This window comes from Octopus sinensis, linkage group LG3 (assembly GCF_006345805.1).
Source record: "Octopus sinensis linkage group LG3, ASM634580v1, whole genome shotgun sequence".
Lineage (NCBI taxonomy): Eukaryota > Metazoa > Mollusca > Cephalopoda > Octopoda > Octopodidae > Octopus > Octopus sinensis.
In genome coordinates, this window is record NC_042999.1 from 6,274,147 (window position 1) to 6,297,785 (window position 23,639).

Consider the following 23,639-nt stretch of genomic DNA (forward strand, 5'->3'; position numbering starts at 1 on the left):
CCGGTACCAATACTTACCTCCCTTGAAACGCGACTGCTAGAAACAGCAGCCAAATCTTAACTTACTGTCTTAATACGGGAAGGACGTATTGAATAATGATCTAGATTAGGGGTGCCGTACGTCCGAATTTTCCAGGATATGTTCGGTACTACTTGAGAACAGTGGTCCCGGTGCGCGCACTCGCGTACTCGCGCATCCGCGCTAGCTAGTCATGACTAGTCGTTCCTTTGTGTTTTTGTGTTTTATTTACTTTGTGTAAAAAAATTATTTATTTTGTGTTTTATTTACTTTGCTAGGAGAGTCGTTGTAGGATCGACTAGTCACGACTAGCTAGCGTGGATGCGCGAGTGCGCGCACCGGGACCAGTATTCGCTAGTAGTACTGGGGTGCTATAGGTCTGTATTTTCCAGAATATGTCCTGCATTCACAAGTCAAAATTTGAGTCTGGGAAGAATTCTTAAAATTCTTCAAAAGTACCGAATTTCACATTAAAAAATGCAACACACAATACATATATACATAAACACACACACACAGATAGATAGATAGATAGATAGATAGATAGATAGATAGATAGATAGATAGATAGATAGATAGATAGATAGATAGATAGATAGATAGATAGATAGATAGATAGATAAAACATCGAAGACCGAAAGTGTTTCCTTTGTCTGGTCTGATATGGCAACGTTTATCTAGGCACAATGGGCTTAAGAAAACACAAAATGAGACAAACATGGGTTCGTAAAGTAATTTGGGTCATAGAATGAGGAAAGACATGATTTTATATGGAGAAAGTTGGTGTGATGTCTTTAACAGTCGTGTCTGTTTCATTCACTCTCCCCAGACACGACAAGAAAAAAGTTAAAACATTATTTAATCGGTTACATTCTTAGATATTTCTGTAAACATATTTTTATCAAGATGAGAAGCTTAATCAATTCAGACAATTTAAACATGGGGAATATACTTGCCTTTTTTTAGTTAATAATCTTTTTGTTTACCTTTTTATATCCATTTTAAGCAGTGTTCTTTCTTTAATAATGTTTAGAAAAAGATCCCGCCACCTTCAAACGGAACCTGGACAAATTTCTTCAAGGGATATCCTATAGGCCACCAATATCTAGATCAGTGGTTTTCAGTTAGGGTTCCGCCAGTACAGTCCAGGGGTTCCGCAAGAAGTTACAAAACTGCTAAAATCGGCAGTAATTTTTAATTCTCCTGTGCAGATATGTGTGCATAAGACTATTAAATTATTGCACAGGGGTTCCTCGAGCCAGTGGAATGTTTCCTTGGGGTTCCGCTCCAGCAAAAAGGTTGAAAAGCACTGATCTAGATCAAAAACTCCTTTGCTAGGTAAGCCACCGATTCCTCAGTTAACTACAACTCCCTACTTAAATGGGTCATGATACTACAAAACGATTTGGAGAATATCCCGTTAGGTTGTGCCATTAAGACACAACCAGGATCAATCTTAGATCGAAACATCTATAAATTAGTATTTGATTTATTACCAGACTGGAAATACAAGTAGCAACAGGTTATGATATTGGGACTAATGTTGAGTATTTTTATAATCGGTGAAAGTTTTCATTCCGTCTGCGAAATAATCTGACGATGATGATAAACTATTTTTTTTGCTCTTACTTGTTTCAGTCTCTGGACTGAGGCCATGCTGGAGCATATTTGGAACCGTACTACTAGGTAGCCGTGGATGATCTAATGTTGACAAATGCTCCGTTTTATAATAATGTAGTTGCCGTAGACTGTACTGAAAGGGATTACTTAAAATACATGTTCTTCTCCATCGTTAAATAAATTATAGAACACGCAGAAAGAGGCGGGAAGAGAGAGAGAGAGAGCACAGGTTTAGAAGAAATTCCTGCCGCATTTATGACACGATAACTTTGAGGGTACTTCTTCAATATTAAGGCGGCGAGCTGGCAGAATCGTTAGCACGCCGGGCGAAATGCGTAGCGGTGTTTCGTCTGTCGCTACGTTCTGGGTTCAAATTCCGCCGAGGTTGACTTTGCCTTCCATCCTTTCGGGATCGATTAAAAAAGTACCAGTTACGCACTGGGGTCGATGTAATCGACTTAATACCTATGTCTGTCCTTGTTTAGCCCCTTGTGGGTAATAAAGAAATAGGTATTTCGTCTGCCGTTACGTTCTGAGTTCAAATTCCGCTGAGGTCGACTTTGCCTTTCATCCTTTCGGGGGCGATAAATTAAGTACCAGTGCTTACTTTTCACCATTGTGGTTAAATTCATATCGATTTCCACCCTTTTAAAATGAGTTCAGACCAGGTTTATAACAGACATTACATGCTTCAAAAAGGTGCTCGGTTTCTTTATTAGCTACAAGGGCCCAAACATAGAAGGGGACAAATAAGGACAGACAGGACCAGCAAGTGAAGTGACCAGAAACATTTGCTCTGTCTACTGGAATGAAACTTTGGCTATATACCAACAATGGTTTGGTCATTTTCACTCGGGGAAATATTTCTCTTGCAGATTCCACTCAATCTGGACGACCAAGTTCCGTCAATATTGAACTTCGGTAAATTTTAGTTGAAGAAAATTCATAGCAAACTACATAAGAATTACTAAAACTGTTCAATTCATGTCACACTTTGATCGTAAAATATTTTCCTGAAATATGGAGCAACTAAACTTGGTCAGTGGGTCCCTCATTATCTCACTGCTTCTCATCTTAATCAAAGAGTTGCCCTCTGCTCCTCATTAAAGAATATACTTGTTACCAAACCTTACCTGGATACGATTTTCACAAGTTATGAAAAGCGGGGTCTCGGTAAATATACCCATCGAAAATAATATGGTTTAGCACCCAATAAAAAGGAGAATCCATTTCCAAACAAGGATTACAGCTCGAAAAAGTTGCGCTTTCAGTTTGGTGGGATATGAAGGCTGTTGTCTTGTTGAACCAAAACAAAACAGTTGAAGCAGGAAGTATTTGGTGTCCGTTGGAATCATTACAGAAAAACATCCATTATTGGTCTGTTGTACGATAATGTAAGATCACATATTGTCCAAGTCACTCAAGAAACGATTATAGAACTAAATATGGAAGGTTTATTTCATCTTCCTTACTCTCTTGGCCTTACTCACCCTTACTAATATTTTTTCGGATCATAGCAATGTTATTTAGAGGGAAAACAGTTTATCAATTGTGAAGAGGTTAAAAATGATATCGAGTGTTTCTTTGCTTTCAAACCAGAAGAATTTTGCGCTCGAAGAATCGACAACTTGCCAAATAAATAGGATTATGTTATCAATAATGAGGGGAAATCTTGGTTGAATATATCAATTAAGACCAAAGAAACATTTATCTCTTTCCTATTTTGAAACGCGACAGATCTTTCTTTTCAACCTAATATACATAAATATAAAGAGAGAGAGAGAGAGAGAGTGGGCCAAAAAGTAACCAAGGGCTTTCAGTATATATGTATACAAACACATGGCATGGATCTTTCCTGTTGCTGTCAGTTTTCTATTTTAAAATAGCAACAGAAAAGACCCATGCTCTATCTATTCTTTTCTTATTTATCAAAATTTCTTGACTTTTGGCGCACCTTGTGCTTACAAACAAAGCTGTCCTTATGGAAGCGAAACAACACCACTGAAAGCTGTTGACTGTGTGATTAGACTACATAAAGGTGCTATGTCATTCCTCTCTCGGGAATGAGAGTATCTACACCTTGCTTAAGATTCTAACTGCAATACATTCTACAAATCTATTGGTAAGAACTGAGATCTCTCCTACAGTCAACAGCGTAACAGCTTTTCTTGCAGCGAACCCCGAAACAGCCTCGTTTATACAAATACAAAAGCTACATAAACAAGAGCTGCAGATGAAAGAAAAATTACTGTCACCTACACCATTTCGTTGATGATCTTAAACTGTACTCAATATCCACGACAAGAAGAGACATTTAGATCTGGTCACAACACTTTCGTGGGACATAAGAATGGAATTTGGTCAGGATAAGTGGTATATTTGGGAATCAAACGAGACGACATATCTATATCTATCTATCTATCTATCTATATATATATATATATATATAGAGAGAGAGAGAGAGAGAGAGAGAAAGGGACACAGAAAAAAACGAGAGAAAAAATGTGTGTAGTGGCTAACGATCTACATACATACATACAATACATACATACATACATACATACATACATACATACATACACACACACATACACACATAAAAGATTGTCGATCAGACACGGAATATGAATACCAATGGCCTGTCTATTTCCCCTGTCATCAATGACAAATGTTTCAAATACCTTGGAATTGACAAGAATATTGAATATGTTGGTCTGTGACGAAAAAAATATTTCAGCCGATTTCAGAAAATATAAATATCAGAATTGTCTACATTCAATAAAACCTTATCCCATAATGCTTTCGCGGTGCCAGTGCTAGTATCAACATCTGAGATATCAAACTGGACTCTTGAAGAAATCTGCAACTAGGACATTAAGGCCAAGAAGACACTAACAACGACTGGTGACTTCTGTACCCACAATGACACTGACGGAATCCATAAATGAACAGAAAGATGGAGGTAGAGGCACAAGATCAGTTCAGACAACCTTTGAGTGCTGCATCGTGTCACTTAGATAAAAAATTTCTGAAGAGTAAAGACAGAAACGAACATATACTCCAAGTGTATAGCTACTCTATAAGATCCAAAGATGGCTGGGCTGACCTAAATAAACAAAGACGCAGGGGAGAGATATTCGCCATACACATAGAAAGTTCTGCATGGATACATATTCCACAAGCTAGAAAATACCAACAATAATGGTTTCAAACTCTGGCACAAGGCCAATAATTTCGGAGGGGGAGTTAGTTGAAAGCATCGACCCCGAAAGGATGAAAGGCAAAGTCGACCTCGGTGGAATCTGAACTCAGAACATAAAGATAAACGAAATGCCGCTAAACATTTTGCCTGGTGTGCTAACGATTCTGCCCTAAAAAATTTCAAGAATATTGGTCCGCCTGACTGGATCCCGTGTCGGTGGCACGTAAAAAGCACCATCCGAACGTGGCCGATGCTAGTACCCCGACTAGCTCTCGTGTCGGTGGCACGTAAAAAACACAATCCGAACGTGATCGATGTCAGGGCCGCCTTACTTTAAATATAACAAAGAATTTAGTAAAATAACTTGGTTACCGTTAAGCTAGTGTTAGGAACATGAATTGTGACTCAGGTTTGGTGGAAAATCTTAATTCAAAACTTTTGAAAACAAGACATTTTTACTCAGAGCCAGAGCCGGTTTCAGCCGGGTTGGTATCGAAGAGTCATAGTAACTTTGGAAGACATTTAGATTTACGTTTTGCAAGTCTTCATGTCAGATTTTACAGATTGGTAAGAGAGCATTCTAGGCATCGGTAACAGTGGCAGAAATGGTCCATTCTTTCTCGAATGAAACACTTCATTCCTTTCAAAATCATGGTTTTGATGAGCAAATGAACAAAGACTACAAAGATTAAGGCTATTTTTAAACAGATGGACAATACCTTTAATTTAACGAAATAACTTTCACACAAAACAAATTTAAACTGAGAAAATCTTAAGATACGTTAAATAAGTTTAAGATAGGTTAAATACACAAATTATTGAGAGAAGAAAAATAATATTTCTGTTTAATTAATCCCTCCCAATATTAGTTGATTAATCACAAAACCTTAATTTTTTAAATAACATTTTTATGCTTTTTGTTTTCAAGGCGTTAGAAAAGAAATAACCTTTTGAGAGGTTCGGTTCAAATATTTCTTATGAGTTTACAACGGATTAAAATTATTAAACAAAGGGTTAAAATCTTTAAAAAAAGAAACTTACTTCAACAGAGTAAGTCCCTTCACCATTCTTTTTTCGTGTAATTGCCGTGCTTTGCGTATTTCAGAATTAGACACCGTTATCATTTCGCATGGGACAGGGTCAACGGATGAAATAGTTTTTAGCGCCAAAAGGACTGGAAAAAATGAAATGTACAACTCATTTAAAAACTCTCAAAATGAAGAGACAACAGATCGATTTTGATACATTATATATAATCAAAATAAAGATTATGAATGTTTAGAATAAAATTTATGAATGATTTCAAATAAGAACGAAACTTTAGAGATGAATTCCTTTTGATATGCCAAACAATGTTGGGTTTTTTTAACTTTCAGACTCAGATTATTGCATACAATATTTGTTATACACAACAACAACAACAATAATAATAATAATAATAAATTCGAGGTTTAACTAAGACTTGACTTAGCTTTTTTTATTCTTTTACTTGTTTCAGTCATTTTTTTACTGTGGCCATGTTGGAGCACCGCCTTTCAGTCAAAGATATTGATCCTTGAACTTATTCTTTGTAAGCCTGGTAATATACTACCGGTCTCTTTTACGGAACTGCTAAGCTACAGGGACGAAAATACACCAACATCGGTTGTCAAGCGATGGTGGGGGGGGGGGGTGACAAACACAGACACACACATATGTATGTATACATACATACACACATACATACATAGACATACGACAGGCTTCTTTCAGTTTCCGCCTACCAAATCCACTCACAAGGCTTTTGTTGGCTCTAGGCTATAGTAGAATACACTTGCCCAAGGTGCCACGCAGTGGGATTGAACCCGGAACAATGTAGTTGGGAAGGAAGCTTCTTACCACGCAGCCACGGGATTTTAAATTTAAAAAAAAAAGTAAAAGAAACCAATGAGGAGATATCTGAATTTTGGCAAATATCTAATATCGATCTTTCAGATATTTCAAAATGAGAGAGAGAATAAACAAATAAAACCAAAAATGCTTTTTAAAAATTACACTGCACAATATTTATTGGGCGATGGATTCAATCAATAGTTATTTAATAGATACGGAAATTCCGTTTTCCAATACTAAAAATAAATATTATACGTTATGTAGACTTTAAATTTGTACTTTTAGCAATTTTCTCTCAATGGCTCTCACATTCTCAGTAAAAGCAGCCATTTTGAACTGAGATCAATGCTAGGCATATTAGCGATGTTCTCAACGATATAGCTTCTCAAAAGTAGACATATCTGATTTAATCAGAATTTTCTACGGTATCTTACTCCCTGTAAGCAATATCATTACGAACAACTATATTTTATATCCTTTCTACAATTCTCTACTCTATGTTTCTGCTCTGATCAGTATTTCCATTTTTTTTTTTGCACTTTGATCCTGAGGAGCGATCGATTCTCTTTCACCCAAAGATTTCCCATAAAACACGACAGCTCTGTACTTTTTAATGCTTACTATCCTTCGCTAGAACTGATTTGATCCGGCTGGTCTCCGTAGATTGTGTGTATTTGCCTTTGTTATTCCTATACCTCTCCCTTTCCAAAATAACTTCTTTTATTGAACTCAACTATTTCTTTCTATTTAACTCTCTCATATCGTCTCTGGTGAAGGAATATCCCTCATATCCCAGAAACAGCTGTAAGGCTACCTTTCTCTTTATGAATGTCCTAGAAATTTCACACTATCTTGGCTTTGTGGTCTCATTTTATTCAACATTTACACGCTCACACATGGCCCGCATTAGACTTCTCACTCATACTATTACTGAACCGGAAGTCTAACTACGGTCCTTACCTAGCACTTACATAGTCTTATCTGCCTTTTGGGTCTTCTGGATACTAAAACCTCTCATGTATCATGTGGTTGTTCAATAAGCTATTTAACGTCTAAATCGACGAATGAAATTGTCAATGGGTAGTTTAGTTTAATGGTAAAGCACTCAGCCGGAGTCTTGCGGGATGTGGATTCGAGTCCCATGGTTGGTTGTTGACAAATTTTTCCGCCTTGTAATTTACTCATTATTTCTGCTGCAGGCAACATTGCCTTCGAAAATATCACACTGTTCGTATCGTACAATATATATATATATATATATATATATATATATATATATATATATATATATATATATCAAGATTAATCAGCCGAAATTGCGAGGATGATCCGGTTCTTGACTGAAGTTAAAAAGCTTCGAATAAACCGTCCTTTTTTTTTTTGTATCGTCTATCTGGATATTTTGTTGTCCCTTTTTGTATCACCAAGTTTTAAAATTTTTAATCTTCGTATACTGGTATAAAACATCTTTTTCTCTTGGCTTTCCTGAGAAAATTCTGTAGTTTATAAGATATTTGTTGTTTATTTTCTTGCATTTCAGCAATTTCAACCAATCAATGACGTCTATTGCCGGTCAAAGCGAAAAGATCCTCAAGTTGTCCGGATGTTATGCATTCTTGTCCCATTTTGTATTATATGTATATATATATATCTTTATATATAAAACTGTAGTTGTGTGAGTGTCTGTCTCCTACGATTTAGATTTCTAACTACTCCCACATTTTGCAGTGCAGTTTAACCAAATTCGGGTATCTTATAGTCGTGATTAATATCGAGCTGTCTGGCTATTAGCGCGCGTCTACGATGAGTCTACGATTTTAAAAATAATTTAACATCATTTTTTATTCCATTTTAATGCATAATTTTTCGTGTGTCGATGGCGGCGGAGTTGGCGTCCACGCTCAAACACCTGCACCTGTGTTTGCTTCTCCCCCTTCTTCCCTCCCTCGTGAAGCTGTGGGGAAGGGAGTGTAAGGAAATCAACGTCGTAAAGCGTTGTCAAGGAGACCAGCGTTCTTTTAGAACAACGACTTCATGGCTTGAAGACACCAAAACAGAAATGGCTAAGAAAGCCCGAATTGGCATCTATAAGGGAAGTAACTCTCTAAAAATGCTTATATAGTTATTTCCCTTACAAACCCGAGCAACGCCGGGCAATACTGCTAGTATATATATAAAGGAAGACGAAAACGGAGATTGTGAAGTTAATAAAAGTTCATTATCAACAACAAATCGATCATTATCCCATACAGCTCTTTCTATTATGTAGAGTGAATTAATTAAATATTAAATTCGTATGACCTGAGCAGAATATCTTCTAATGAATCCATAAACACACATATAAAACATCTAAAAGCATATATTTTTCCCCTCTGAAGATATCCTCAGAAATATGAACTTAATATTTAATAAATTCACTGAGTATATCTGAAACAGTTGTAAGGGATAACGATCGATTTGTTAATAATAAACTTTTATTGACTTCACAATCTCCATTTTCTTCTTTTTACTTTATATGAGTATAAACTACAGGCTTTTATATACATACCTATTATTTTAAGGAAATCAATCCCCCCAAATTGGGTATTGGATCAGTATTTCCTTGGATGACACCATCCGAATTATATATATGTCACCGTCACCGACCAGGCTATCAGATGTTGCTACACATCGCTGATAACAATGCGCTTCGCATTGTTTTAGCCTTCAAATGACGCCACCCCACTCTGGCTAAGCGAGCAGGCCAAAAAAAAGAAAGAGTAAAAGAAAGTTGTGGTGAAAGAGTATAGCAGGGATTGCCACCATTCCCTGTCGGGGCCTCGTGGAGCTTTAGGTGTCTTCGCTCAATAAACACTCACAACGCCCGGTCTAGGAATCGAAACCGCGAGTCCGCTGCCCTAACCACTGGGCCCTTGCGCCTCCACACACACACACACACACACACACATATATATATGATGGACTTTCCCGTTGGTTTTAATGTATAAATGAGGAGGATCTGACAACGTACACTTTCTTTGGCATCGTAATACTTATGTCGAACGTGACATTTGAGTCCCACCAACGATTTACAAAGAAGCCCGCAAATGTTGCAAGCTTGAGGATTACGGGTCAATGCAGTGGGTATACTTGCAGCCGCTTTTCTACTTTGCCTTGCACCCCTATGCTTGTTAATGCTGGTTCAAATAAAGCCTTTTATACCATTTTGACACGATGATCTCCATTTTGTTAACTCCAAGGCTGTTTATTCAAAGGTGTTTTACACACGCACACATGCACAACGTTCGAGACAAAGACTCTTTTCGTTTTTAAATGTTAAGCTAATGCAATATTTGTTAACCCTTGTCGCTCGTGTGTTGTCTTTTGTAGGTTATATTTCTGAGTATAAGCACTTTAGAGGAGGGGAAAATATGCCCTTAGATATTTTGTGTGGTAGTTTTTAGAATCATCACGGCAGACTGAATGATATTATTTATGGTTAGTAATGGTATATGTCTAGGTGAGGGGGGGGTCTACAGGTTTGTTGTGGGTAAGATATAATGTGCAAGTATAATCAGGGTAAATAAATAGAGCTTAAAGAGTAAATTACAATGTGAATAAGGTACAATATGAATGAGGTGAGAAATTAAATTACATTTGTAGGTTATATAAAAAACTGATAAAACCTATATATAAGAATACACGCATGGTCAAGATGACCTCCAATACGAAGGAGCCCCCAACACAAAGCTGCGTGTGTGTATAAGAGAGTATGTATGTGCGTGTGAAAGAGGGCTGGTGGTCTGGACGGGTGTGTGTATGTATGTGTGGAGATGTGGGGATGGGTGTGTGGGTGGTGTGTTGTGATGTGATGTGTAATCTTATGGTGTAGTGTAGTGTGATGTGGGAAGGTGAGGAGGCGAGAGTGGGGAAAGCATAGGCGGGGTGTGGGTTCGGCTGGGGGTTGGGGTAGAGTGGGGGTTGTTGGTAGGTAGAGGGTGGACTTAGAATATACATATATATATATATATCTCATCATCATCATCGTTTAACGTCCGCTTTCCATGCTGGAATGGTTGGATTGAGGACTGGTGAGCCAGAAGGCTGCACCAGTCTCCAATCTGATCTGGCAAAGTTTCTACAGCTGGATGCCTTCCAACCACTCCAAGAGTACAGTGGGTGCTTTTACGTGCCACTAGCACGAGGGCCAGTCAAGCAGTTCTGGCAACGACCATGTTCGTTGCCAGTCCGGCGGCACTGCCAACGGCCACGCTCGAATGTTGCTTTTCACGTACCACCGGCACATGTGCCGGTAAGGCGACGCTGGCAATGATCACCTGGCAAAAATGAGTAGTACCTGTATTTCAAAGGGCCAGCCCTGTCACACTCTGAGTCACGCTGAATCCCCTTGAGAAGTATGTAAAGGGGTACACGTGTCTGCTGCGGAGTGCCCAACCACTTGCACATTAATCTCACGATCCGTTGATTGTATGAACTGGAGCCCTCATCGTCATAAACGAGGGCTTGTCAGTTCATATATAAAAATAGATACATATAACTAAATACATACAGAAGATAAACACATATGTACAAGCATACACACACACACACAGACAGATAGATAGATAAATTTACATAGAGCATATATAATACAGAATACTTAATGAGAGAATGCATAGTTTAACTCGACAACTGTTTCTAGAAGTTCAGAATTAGGTAATAATCACAATGTTCAGAATTAGTAGATGGAATTGCAAAAAGTCATACATAAGCAACCAGTAAATGGTTGCATAAAGAAATTACAATAAGATGCGCTTCCTTCATAAAAAAAAACTGGTAATAACAATTCACATATTAGTGCAAGAGATTTAAAGGTAGAGGGGGAGAAAAGGAAGAAAGGAATAAATGGCAGGGAGAGGGAGGATGTAAGTGGCTTATGGAGGAGGATTTGAGAGGAAGAGGAAGGCCAAGATGAGATACAGGCAAGGAATGGGGGAGGTCAGCAATCAGGGATGAATGAATAGAAGCAGTAGAGATGAGTCAGTGGAAGGAGAGGAGGGAGAACAATAAGGTCAGTATGTTGGTCAGTTATGCTTCCTGTTAAGCAGACCCTAAATCAATTAGGGATGGTTGCTGGCAATAGAGAAAGACAGGATAAGATAAGGAATTACACAAAGGAAGAGGGTTGGGGTAGCAGAGTAGGAGGGATGCTGCAATAGGAAGAAAGGTATGAGAAGAGAGAGGATTAGACTTTGAATCAATTTGGAACGGGAGCTGGTTATTGGGAAAGACAAGAGGAAGCAAGGAAAGAATTCAAGGAATAAGGGTAGGGTAGTGGCAGAGAAAGATATGCTAAATGATAAGTTAGAGCTTAATCATAATTAGGAGAGATCATAGAGACTTTACATAGCAAGCAAAAGTGGATTAAAATTTGTGCTTACATGAAAAGATTTATGTCAGAAAACCTACTGAGTAATGAAGCAGTATGGTTGCAAAGGATAGTGAGCAACTCCCTTGAACACAATTTACAAACACAGTGGTTAGTATTGTATAGGAAAGCTTCACAAGTAATTGACCCAGGAAAAGGTATAGGGAATATTCCAGGACTTGAGGTTGTGCATGTATGTACCTAGGGAGGTAGAGAGTTTAGAGGCTTGTTTTGAAAACATTCATGTTAACCCAGTAGTGGCACTTGAAATCAATTGTACCACCAATGTAGACCCTAGCCTGGTGGGAACATCGTCTTACTACCCAGCATTTATATACTACATTATAGCATAAACAAAAACCATCCAACAGACAAAGTTGAGAGACTCGGCAATTGCAAGTTATCCTACCAGGGATAACTTAGGACTAATCCCTATTCTGGTCAGGTTGATATGGTCTGTTATCCTCAAAGAAGGACTGGAGATGTTATTACTAGTGTTGCACTGGAAGAGGGTTACCACTGCTGTTATATGTGGTCAGGTTGATAGTAGGAAGGGCAGTAGTACCAAAATTGCTATTATTGAAGAGGGTAAGATTTCCAAGGATTGTATTATTATTATCAGGTGTGTTAAGGTAGGGTCCAGGGGAATAGATTGTAAGGTCTACCATAGCCCAGCTTCATTTGCACCTATAAGAGGATGCAATTATAGATTCCAAGTTTGGAGAGGTAGAATAGATTTTAATCGAAGATTTAGCAAAGATGGAGTAGTATTTATGTTGTGGTGAGAAATTGGAGCAAGGGATTTTGAAAAATAGCTTGGGTAAAGATTTAACCTGAAGAGAGAATGCTGACGTAAACCATAAGATCTCCTGCTTTCTGCCCATGGAAGGCTTAAAACATGGAAATGTGATTGGGCAGGCCTACACGGGAAGGTTTGAGTTATAGGTTATTTAATCTTCGAAGCAGTCAGAAAACTGGGTAAGCATTGGGCATAGGAGAATTCAGTTGCAGGTTGATGGGTAGAAGTAAGCCTGGCAGGGCCAGGATCTGCACCAGGAAAGAGAAATGTAAGTTTTGTTTTTAGTTCAGAGATCTTCTCATGGAAACCGTTATTCTGGAGAGCCTGGGACATGATTATTAAAGTATTATTAAAGTATGGAGCATGATTATTCACTGATAGGTGAGAAATCCTGATAGAAACACTAATGATGATGCTATTACAGGTAAATGCAGGATAATTGGATGGGACATTGCTATATTGTAGTGACTTATTCAGTTTATGGTTTATGGTAAGGGTAATTTAGGTTTAGATCTAGGTTGAGAGTGACACCTTGTTCGGAAATATAAGGACACAGATCATGTCGTATAGCCAGCTGGAGACGATGTCTCCTGGGGCTAAATTACAGCAACATTCATCCTAAACCAGGACTGCCATGTTATGTTGGCAAACAAGCTTTACTCCAAAGTACTGTTGCTGAATATCTCTTGTTGTGAGATTTACAAATAGTAATTTTCTAAGACATCTGAGACATTAACAACTTTGGTGTTACTTTCAAATGAGAGAGAGAGAGAGGGGGTCAAAATAAGAGGGGCAGAATGAGTAAAAGAACCATATTGACAGTGCAATAAAGAATTATAGAGACACAGAGAAAGAGAGTAAATGACAGAGTTGTAATGTAAGGAATTACACGAGAAATTAATTTTATTTAATCTTATTTGAAGGTAATGAATATTTTTCTTTAGAAAATTACGTTTTCATTTCACCATTTTGTATAAGTATCAAGAAATTTGATTCGATAAAATTCAAATAACAATTATTGCCATTTTCCCCAATATTACCCACGATGGCAAAAATGTGCTTCCAAAGTTAGCCATCATCATCATCATCGTTTAACGTCCGTTTTCCATGGTTCGATGGTTCGACCGGGGTCTGGGAAGCCAGGAGGCTGCACCAGGCTCCAGTCTGATCTGGCAGAGTTTCTACAGCTGGATGCCCTTCCTAATGCCAACCACTCCGTAAGTATAGTGGGTGCTTTTTACGTGCCACCGGCACGGGGGCCAGAGGAGGCTGGAAATGACCACGATCGGTTGGTGCTTTTACGTGTCACTGACACGGTCACCAGTCAGGTGGCGCTGGCATCTGCTTTTAACGTGATCATATGAGGAATAACTCTCTGGAAAATAGCTTATTTCTTAATCTAAAAGACAGATATCAAGTTCAAAAGTATTAAATATGAATACAGAGTGAAAGTGAAAGCAATTTTATTTTATTTGAAACTGTTATGAGGCTGGGCTGAAAAGTTCATAGGATGCCTACGAAGGAGTGATGTTATCATCATCATCGTCGTCGTCATCATTGTTTAACGTCCATTTTCCACACTGGCAATGGATTGGGTGGTTTGACTGAGGACTAGCTAGCCAGGAGGCTGCATCAGGGTCCAGTCTGATCTGGGCATGGTCAATGACAGTGCCACCTGACTGGTCCCTGTGCTGGTGGTACACAAAAAGCACCCACTACAGTCAAGTGGCACTGTTATTGGCCATGCCTGAATGATACTTTTTACGTGCCACCGGCATGGGAGCCAGTCAAGTGACACTGTCATCGGCCATGCTTGAATAGTGCTTTTTACATGCCATCAGTACAGGGGCCAGTCAGGTGGCACTGTCATCGACCATACACGAATGGTGCCTTTTATGTGCCACTGGCACAGATAAATGAGACGTACAAAATTGTCGAATTTAGCCTGAATACCCTGTAAGTGTCCTATTTATAGTTTTGGTAGTGGTGTCTCTGTACTTCAGAATGGCATCACATCTTCAGTATGGATTTCTATTCATGATGGCAATAACCTCATTGTGTTCAGGTGCATTGAAACAGCATCTACATTCTCCAGAAGGCCTCTTGTGTTCATCAATTATTATCTGAAACTCCAAACTGGGTTCAGACTCAAAAACACAAGTGAAACCCCTGACTGCTGTTCTTTTCAGGGACGATATCTTGAAGTGTAAGAATCAACTCAAACTTTTGTCTGGGTAATGGTGTTTCTATAAAGGGCCTCACTCTTCCAGTCTTCAACAAAATACCCCTACAGAAACTAGAGCTCTTCATTGGGGACAGGCCGAAGCGAACCAATCTTGAAGTTGATTTGCCTTTGTATGAGGTTACGAAGAAAGTCCTGTCACATTCTTGACCTGATCACTTTCAAGGTACATTTTCAATATTTAAGAGTAAAATAAATATTCATTTTCACATGCCAGATCAGATCGGAACCTGGTGCAGCTCCTTGGCTCACCAATTTTCAGTCAAACCATCCAACCCATGCCAGCATGGAAAACGGACTTTAAACGATGATGATGATGATGATTCTAATGTTTTACTTTCTTTGCAGGTTCCTTTCTTCCATAATGATTAAAAGTGAATTGATTTTACCCTTTTAAAAATGAGTTTTTATGAGACCCATATCAGACATTATATGGTGTGGGAATTCAAAAGGGGCTCTTCAGCAATGGAAGTAACAAGAAATAATTTATTCTGTCTATGGAGATGAAGTCTTAAGTGTCCAGACATACGGTTTGGCCAGTTTCACTCAGGAAATTTTTCTCTTCCAGATTCTTCTCAATTTGGACATTCAGGTTTTGCTAATAATAGCTTTGTAAAATCTTAGTCAAAGAAAATCCATAGCAAAGAGTACAAGAATTAGCAAAACAACTCAAGTCACACTTTGATTGTAAAATAATGAACAATGAAGTAGCTGAACTTGGTCAGTGGGTCCCTCATCATCTCTACTACCAAGCTTTTCCTGGGTAGAATTTTCAGTGGTGGTGGCAATGTTGTGTAGCCACGAAGAGAATGAATGGGAAAAAGAGAGTTTGCCAAATGTAAACCCAACAGAGGGACCAGCTATTCAAATTAACAGTACCTTGGTAGATAAAGCAATTAAGGGTGTGAAGACAAGGAAAGCTTAAAATATCTGGCAGTGTAGGCTATAGCCTAGACACCCGTATAGTTAACCAGGTGATACCTGAAGGAGTCATACCCAATGACTGGTGTAGCAGCACCATAGTCAACTGCTACAAAAGTAAAGGTGACGCATTAGTTAGGACTAATTACAAAGGTATCAAATTGTTGGATCAGATGAAGAAAGTCATGGAGAGGGTCATAGCCAAACTAATTAGGGAGAGAGTTAGTTTAGACGAGATGCAGTTTGGGTTTGTGCCATGGAGAAACACCACTGATGCTATATTTCTGGTAAGACAGCTGCAGGAGAAATTCCTAGTCAAAGATAAATCTCTATACTTGGCTTTTGTTGACAAGGCGAAAACCTTTAACAGGGTCCCCTGATCCCTTGTCTGGTGATCAATGGTTGGTGAGAGCTATACAAGCCATGTACAGGGATGTTGTCAGTAAGGTAAGGGTTGGCAACGAGTATAGTGAGGAATTCCGGGTAGAAGTAGGGGTTCACCAAGGATCAGCCCTCAGCCCCCTCTCATTCATCATAGTCCTCCAAGTAATAACAAAGTTCCTCTATGCTGATACCTTGCTCACTGAACTAGAGAAATTTCAGGTGTGGAAGCAAAATCTAGAATCGAATGTAGGTGCCCTGAGAGAAAAGTTGATCATAAGAAGCATCAGATGTGGTGTGCAAGAGAGACGACTGCACTGGTTTGGTCATGTGTTGCGTATGGATGAGGACAGCTGTGTGAAGTGTCACACCCTAACAGTGGAGGGAACCTGTGGAAGAGGTAGACCCAAGATGATATGGGATGAGGTGGTGAAGCATGACCTTTGAACACTGGGCCTCACAGAGACAATGACAAGCAGCCAAGACCTTTGGAGATATGCTGTGCTTGAGGAGACTCGGCAAGCCAAGTGAGATCATAGCCATGGCCGATGCCAGTGTTGCATAACTGGGTCCATTTAAAAGTACCCTTCAACTGTCAGGCAATATGCTGTGCTTGAGAAGACCTGTTGAGTTAAGTGAAATCGTAGTTGTGGCCAAGGGCAGTGCCGCCCGACTGGCATGTAAAAAGCACCATTCAAGCTTGGTTGATGCCAGTGCTGCCTGACTAGCCCCCATGCCAGTAGCACATAAAAAGCACCCACTATGCTCTTGGAGTTATCCTATGTATGTATAGTACGACTACTACTGTTAAGTATAGACCTCCACATAGATTGTGATAGTCCAGTCTGCTTCCAGTATAGTGATTAAGCGACTACTATACTTGGTAGTATTACTTGTTACGAAATTCTGGGCGAAAATAAGGAATACATACACTCGTGTTTAGGGTTTGGGTTTAGGTTTTTTGTTACGCCGAAAACAGGTGCTGTACGTACTCTTTACCTCCACCTTAATTTCTATATATGTTTCACCATTATGGTTGCTAGGAACCCTGCATTGGATGTATTTGTGGGGTGGGGTCGATAAAATAACAACCAGCCGAGCACTAAGGTCGATGTAATCGACTTACCGCCTCCCCTGAAATTGCTGGCCTTGTGTCAATATTTGAAACCGATACTACTAGCGAACAGTGGTCCCGGTGCGCGCTCTCGCGCAAGCTAGTCGTAAGTAGTCGATCCTACAACGACTTGCGCGTATGTTTGTATTTCAAGGATGAATAAAAGGCATAGTTTCGGTTGTAGTAGCACAGATTTCCGTCGATTTCCGTAAAAAACTTCTATTTTTTTACATAAGTAATGAGAGCGAAAGAGACTAAGAGGAAGCGATTTTACGACGAGAAGGTTTCACTTTGAAGTCGGCCTGTGTGTGTTTGATGGGGTGTGGGAGACAGACAGTATGTTGTGTAAGTGAAGTGCTTCTGTTAGTGTGTGCGAAGAGAAAGAGAGAGATAACTGATTTTTTACTCGGTGTATGTGTATATGTATGTCTGCATGTATGTGTGTGTGTGTATGTATCTATGTATGTGTGTGTTTCAAAGAGAAACCTTCTCGTCATAAAATCGCTTCCTCTTAGTCTCTTTCGCTCTCATTACTTATGTAAAAAAATAAAAGTTTTTTACGGAAATCGACGGAAATCTGAGCTACGACATGCGAAACTTCGCCCAAAGAAAATTAAATAATATTTTTCGAACAAAGTAAATAATTTTTTTAACTAAGTAAATAAATTATTTTTATAAACAAACTAAGGTTAGGGTTCAAAAGTCGTTGTAGGATCGACTACTTACGACTAGCTAGCGCGCACCGGGACCACTGTTCGCTAGTAGTAACTTGAAACCATTATTATTATTGTGTTATACAGTATTACATTATCACAATATGTCCTTTGTTAATGTAAGACTGTAGTGTGATTTAGAGGGAAATTTGACTCTTATTTCCAGCATGCTAATGACCATGCACAGGTCACCCTGTGGCGCGAAGTAAACGTGGTTGTTATTGTTTGCCCCAGAAAGAAACTGATTTTAGACAAAATTTTCTAATAATAATTATTATACTTTTACGGTTTTGCTTTTGAATAACCGTCCTCGGAAGTCACATATCTTGCATTAAAGGAAAAGGGTTTTTTTTCTTTACATATTTCGTTTCATACAACGAAAATTACAATAACCATTCTGAAAGACTGAAAAAAAAAGTTTGTTATTTTTTTGCACTCCACATGGTTACCTTTTTCCTTTCCTATGACGTGTGAAAATTCGCGAAAGAATTAGTTCAAAACTCTATCGAGTAAAGTACCGTACATACCTTTTAAATTATAAATAGTTTAGTAAACACAATGTCCCGGGTCGAGATTAGAATTAAGCTGACTTTTCTTCTTTTTACCATGAATCGAAATTTGAATTAGACCAACTTTCACATCATTTATCCGCCCTTTAAACCCGGGGTATCTGCTTCAACCAGTGTAGTTTAATTATACGTAATTAATTTTTGGCCGGGGTAATATTAGATTTTACATATTTGATAATAAAAATTTTTTTTTGTAATATAATTATGTAGAGAAATAAAACTAGCGTCAAACAGAACACATGTGGTGAAATGGTATATTACATCTATGCATAGTATTTTCGTTAAATTAAAAAACTATATTTAATGCACCTGTTTTGTAAAGAGAACAAAATTTTATTCATAAACATATGACATGAATTATTAAAAAAAATATGGCAAATTGGGTGAAAAAAAAGAGAAAATTAAATTAGAAAAATGGGCGAAACAGGATACAATTGAAGAAATTACAAAACCATAAACACAAAAAAAACCCTCCACCTTAGGTTGATAAATATTTATATAATTATACAGTTTATACTTGAACATTATTATAAAGACATTATTTTGTTTTGTTTCTAGAGAAAATTAACAATTTTTCAGTTTTGTTTTACAGCTTATGGGTGTAAGATGAAAATAGACTCATCATTGATGGCAATTGTTCTTTTATTTTGGATTGCAGTTTATTTCTTTGTTCTTTCTATTAAACAACAGTTGTTATTTAGATACAATGGTCCTGATTGGGTGACTCTGTGATCTTAGACAATACAGATATAACCATCCCAACTTCCCCAAGGCATAACTACAGTTTAGTGCTCCACTAACTTCGTTTCCTCTTAACTTTCTGAAAAACGGTTTATTTTAAGTGAAATTCTACACAAATACGTTTCTGAACGTGAAGATTACGTTCATAGCGATAAAATTTGAAGAAAAATACTAAAAAAATTTGTTAATGTTGGTGTCAGTGATGCTGAAGGCTTCCGTTTCATTCCCCCTCAGCTCTCTGACTTTATTATCACTTTCCGTAGGTTTAACATTTTTCGCTTTTTTCCTCGATATTCATATTTTAACCATCAATATTACATAATCTACACCTCAAAAACGCATTTTCGCAAAATGACATTTCAAAATAAACGTTTAAAAAAGTTATGAGCAAAGTTCGGAAGAGGGGTGCTGAGAGACTACATTGCAGTTACAACTTTTTATTTCCGGCTTATATTACCGTATGTATCCTTCTTTTTATAACACGGTAGGCTGCGATTTATTGGATATCTGGTTGCTATTTCTAGTGAACAACCCTATTACCTTTATTTCCTATTTTCCTCCTTATTTGCTTTATTTCTATAAGTTCCCCATCCTATAACCCCCTGTTTCCTTATAATGGAATCATCTTAGCGCCTTAAAGATTATTTAGAGGGAGATAACTCTAATTGCATCTTGGCGATGTTTGTCAGGAATTGGCGAATCTCTTAGAATTACTTTTGAAAGGTAAAAGGTAAGTTAGTTATTAATAAAAGATCATAATATATATATATATGTGAGCTGTAAATTGTTTTTGAAGGTGGAGGGAAAATACGAACAGCTTTTCCGTTTGAAGACCAGAATCGTGTTGAAGCGGACCAGGAAGCATTGATTTTGAATAAACGGCGCCAAGTCTTGGAGTTGGGCTTCCAGTCTTCTTAAAACCAAAAAAGGGGGCTTTGGTGATCCTTTACATTCTGGTTAGAAACGTAGAAGGATAAAAGAACACACAGTAGAAACTCTAAAACCTTATTAAATTTTCTGAAGAAACGAACATTAATGTTTCGAGAATTTAGTTATTCCTTAGAAGTAGAATTTGGTCTGTCCTTCTTTGTCCCCTCTGTGTTTAGCCCCTTGTGGGTAGTAAAGAAATAGGTATTTTGTCTGTCTTTACGTTCCGAGTTCAAATTCCGCCGAGGTCAACTTTGCCTTTCATCCTTTCAGGGTCAATAAATTAAGTACCACTGGGAGCGCTTGTATGACTGTTATTTTTTTTAATATTGTATAAATAATGATTCACAAATATTGTGGTGTTTCTACCATGTATAGGGGTGACTCTGCTAGGTTTTTATTGTATAGTCGACGGAACAAACTCAGCAATCGTATATTTTATTTCTTGGAATTTAAGGCCGTTATGTACATACATGATTGCCAGAGTTTCTTCCAAGTGGTCCTTCGTCCCGCTACGAAGAACACCTAATTCTACTTCATTTCGAAAGAACAAAATCAGGAGTAGACGTTGAATAATGTTTCCTTGGATACAATTTTTTGGGGATGAAAAATCATTAATAAAGGCGACGAGCTAGTTGAATCATTACTGCACCGGACGCAATGCTAAGCGACATTTCTTCCGGCTCTTTCAAATTGCGCCGAGACCGATTTTGTCTTTCGTTCTTTTGGGTTTGATAAAATAAGTGACCGTTGCGGCCATTCTTCGTTTTGACTACAAAAAATGTCATTGTTGTTCCTATCGTAGAAGGGATTATTATTCGCCGAGATCGATTTTACCGTTCATCCTTTCCAAGTCGATAAAATAAGTACCAGTTGAATACTGGGGTCGATGTAATCGACATAACCCCTTCCACCGAAATTGCTGTCCGTGTGCTAAAAGTTGATACTATACACTGATATATATATATATCTTTATCTTTTATTAAACTTTTAATACTTTTGATATATATTTAAAATAATATAAATTAGATTAACTTTATGTATTGGCTTATGTTTTTCACTGTTTGATTTGCCTAATAGTGGTTTTATCTCTAATATAATATAATATATTTATACTATAAAATTGGATTTAATCCTAAATCTGTTTTTTCCCTGTAAGTTTGGATTTATTCCCTAATATTTTATTATTAATTTATATATATATGTGTGTGTGTGTGGAATAGTGTCTCATCTTGGTTATTATAGTCACAATGTTTTGGCTGGTCATTATTTACCATGGACAAGGCGGCGAGCTGGCAGAAACGTTTGCACGCCGGGCGAAATGCGTAGCCGTATTTTGTCTGTCTTTACGTTCCGAGTTCAAATTCCGCCGAGGTCGACTTTGCCTTTCATCCTTTCAGGGTCGATAAATTACGTACCATTTGCATAATGGGGTCGATCTAATCGACTGGCCCCCTCCCCCAAAATTTCGAGCCTTGTGCCTAGAGTAGAAAAGATTATTAACAATGGACGGTTAGGCTGATGTACTCTCCAGCCTTCATCAGCTCCGTCCATTGTAAATAATGTACATAATTCCTCATCCCAAAAATATAGAATAGTTTGGGCCTTTATACTTACCAACTCTTTCAGATTCCTTCCTATTTGGTAACATTCTTGAAATTTCGAACCAATTGGAGGCAGATCGTCCTCATTGCGTTGTCTGGGCCACAGTTATTCTCCTATTTTCCTACTTGTGAAACTACCTGCTCTTTTCTCTTCAACCTCTTTTCTCATCGAACGACTATCTTCTCCTTCCATTGTGAATCCTTTGATGACTGTATGTCTTGAAGAACAACAGCAGAAGACAACTATGGGTAACCAGTAAATCACGATGGCAACCACCTATTCCATTCCTACCAACGAAACTAAGAAACCAACAATATTTCATTTCAGTAACAATGATCTCCCAACATCCAAGATCCATAATCCACATTGTAGGAGAAGACATGAACCCAATGAAGCTTTATAGTAGCATTGAGGAATAAAGTGTTGGGTGGGGACGGGATATATTTCTAGTATTATTTTCTGATAAATCCAGTGGTAAAACTAACCCATGATGACTGGTAACTACTCACAGCTACAGGAGACGACAAAAGAACCAGTTTGGCAAACCAGTCTGCCTTAAAGTTGATCACCACAGCTTGCATTTTTCTTTGTCTTTCTGAGCTCATCCACAAGGCAACCTCAGGGCAATGCAGATAGTGTGCCCCACTGTAGCCAAAGATAGATGTTCTGACACAACCAATGAACTTACATTTTCTTAATTAACAGTTCCCATGTGATGTCCCTCTCTATGTTAGGCATTATTGAGGAGGTTATCAGACCCCAGTATATGGACCAATCCTTTCAATGTCTCAATGTTGTTCTCTCGTGGAAACAGTCCTTCTGGTTGTCTGTCAATTCTGACTGTTGAGTTTATGCAAAAACTATAGCAATGTTACCAGACATCATCAAAGACCACTGACTTCAGCTTGTGGCTAATAAAAGATGAAGTTGTGTGTCAACTGTTATTCACCACCATCGTCATCATTGTTGTTTACTGTCCGCTTTCCATGCTAGCATGGGTTGGACAGTTCGACCGGGGTCTGGGAAGCCAGGAGGCTGCAGCAGGCTCCAGTCTTTATCTGGTAGAGTTTCTACAGCTCGATGCCCTTCCTAACGCCAACCACTCCGTGAATGTAGTGAGTGCTTTTTACGTACCACTGGCACAGGGGCCAGAGGAGGTTGGCAAATGGCCACGATCGGTTGGTGCTTTTTACGTATCACCGGTATGGATGTCAGGAACCAATCCATGATAAATGAATCAAAGTCAGGCCTTGTTGTGCATTTATGTATAGCAGTTGATTGAGGAGACACCCACCTTGCAAAAGCTGTGTTTTGAGAGATGATGGACAATGAGGAAGCTGGAGGAGACTGGTCGACATACAGCATGGTTTCATATGATGTTAAATACAATAACAGTGGACAGGGCTACAGTTCTTTGATGGTGCAGAGCAGCAGTTTTAACATGGCCCTTGGAGGGACGGAGTGGGGGAGATAAGGTTTTGTTGTTAAGATTTATGAGCAAAAAATTA

At 38.4% G+C, this 23,639-nt stretch overlaps 2 protein-coding genes across 3 annotated transcripts in view; one reads left to right on the plus strand and one right to left on the minus strand.

The window, feature by feature from the left end:
- LOC115209371 (nucleolar transcription factor 1-B) overlaps nucleotides 1–18,970 on the minus strand; it is a 62,408-nt gene extending 43,438 nt beyond the window's left edge. Inside the window, exons 1-2 of the mRNA XM_029777747.2 lie at nucleotides 18,817–18,970; nucleotides 5,882–6,014 (exon numbers count right to left, since the gene is read on the minus strand). Coding sequence (XP_029633607.1) covers nucleotides 5,882–5,964 — 83 coding nt within the window. The 5' untranslated portion in view covers nucleotides 5,965–6,014; nucleotides 18,817–18,970. The remainder of the gene's footprint in view (nucleotides 1–5,881; nucleotides 6,015–18,816) is intronic.
- Nucleotides 18,971–20,189: 1,219 nt separating this feature from the next.
- Nucleotides 20,190–23,639, plus strand: part of LOC115209799 (E3 SUMO-protein ligase NSE2) — a 21,876-nt gene continuing 18,426 nt past the window's right edge. The window contains exon 1 of one of the 2 annotated variants that reach the window (XM_029778347.2): nucleotides 20,190–20,322. The gene's annotated coding sequence lies outside the window, so the exon portion shown is untranslated. Of the gene's footprint in view, nucleotides 20,329–23,639 lie in introns of both variants that reach the window. The other variant, XM_036500842.1, reaches the window with a different exon arrangement.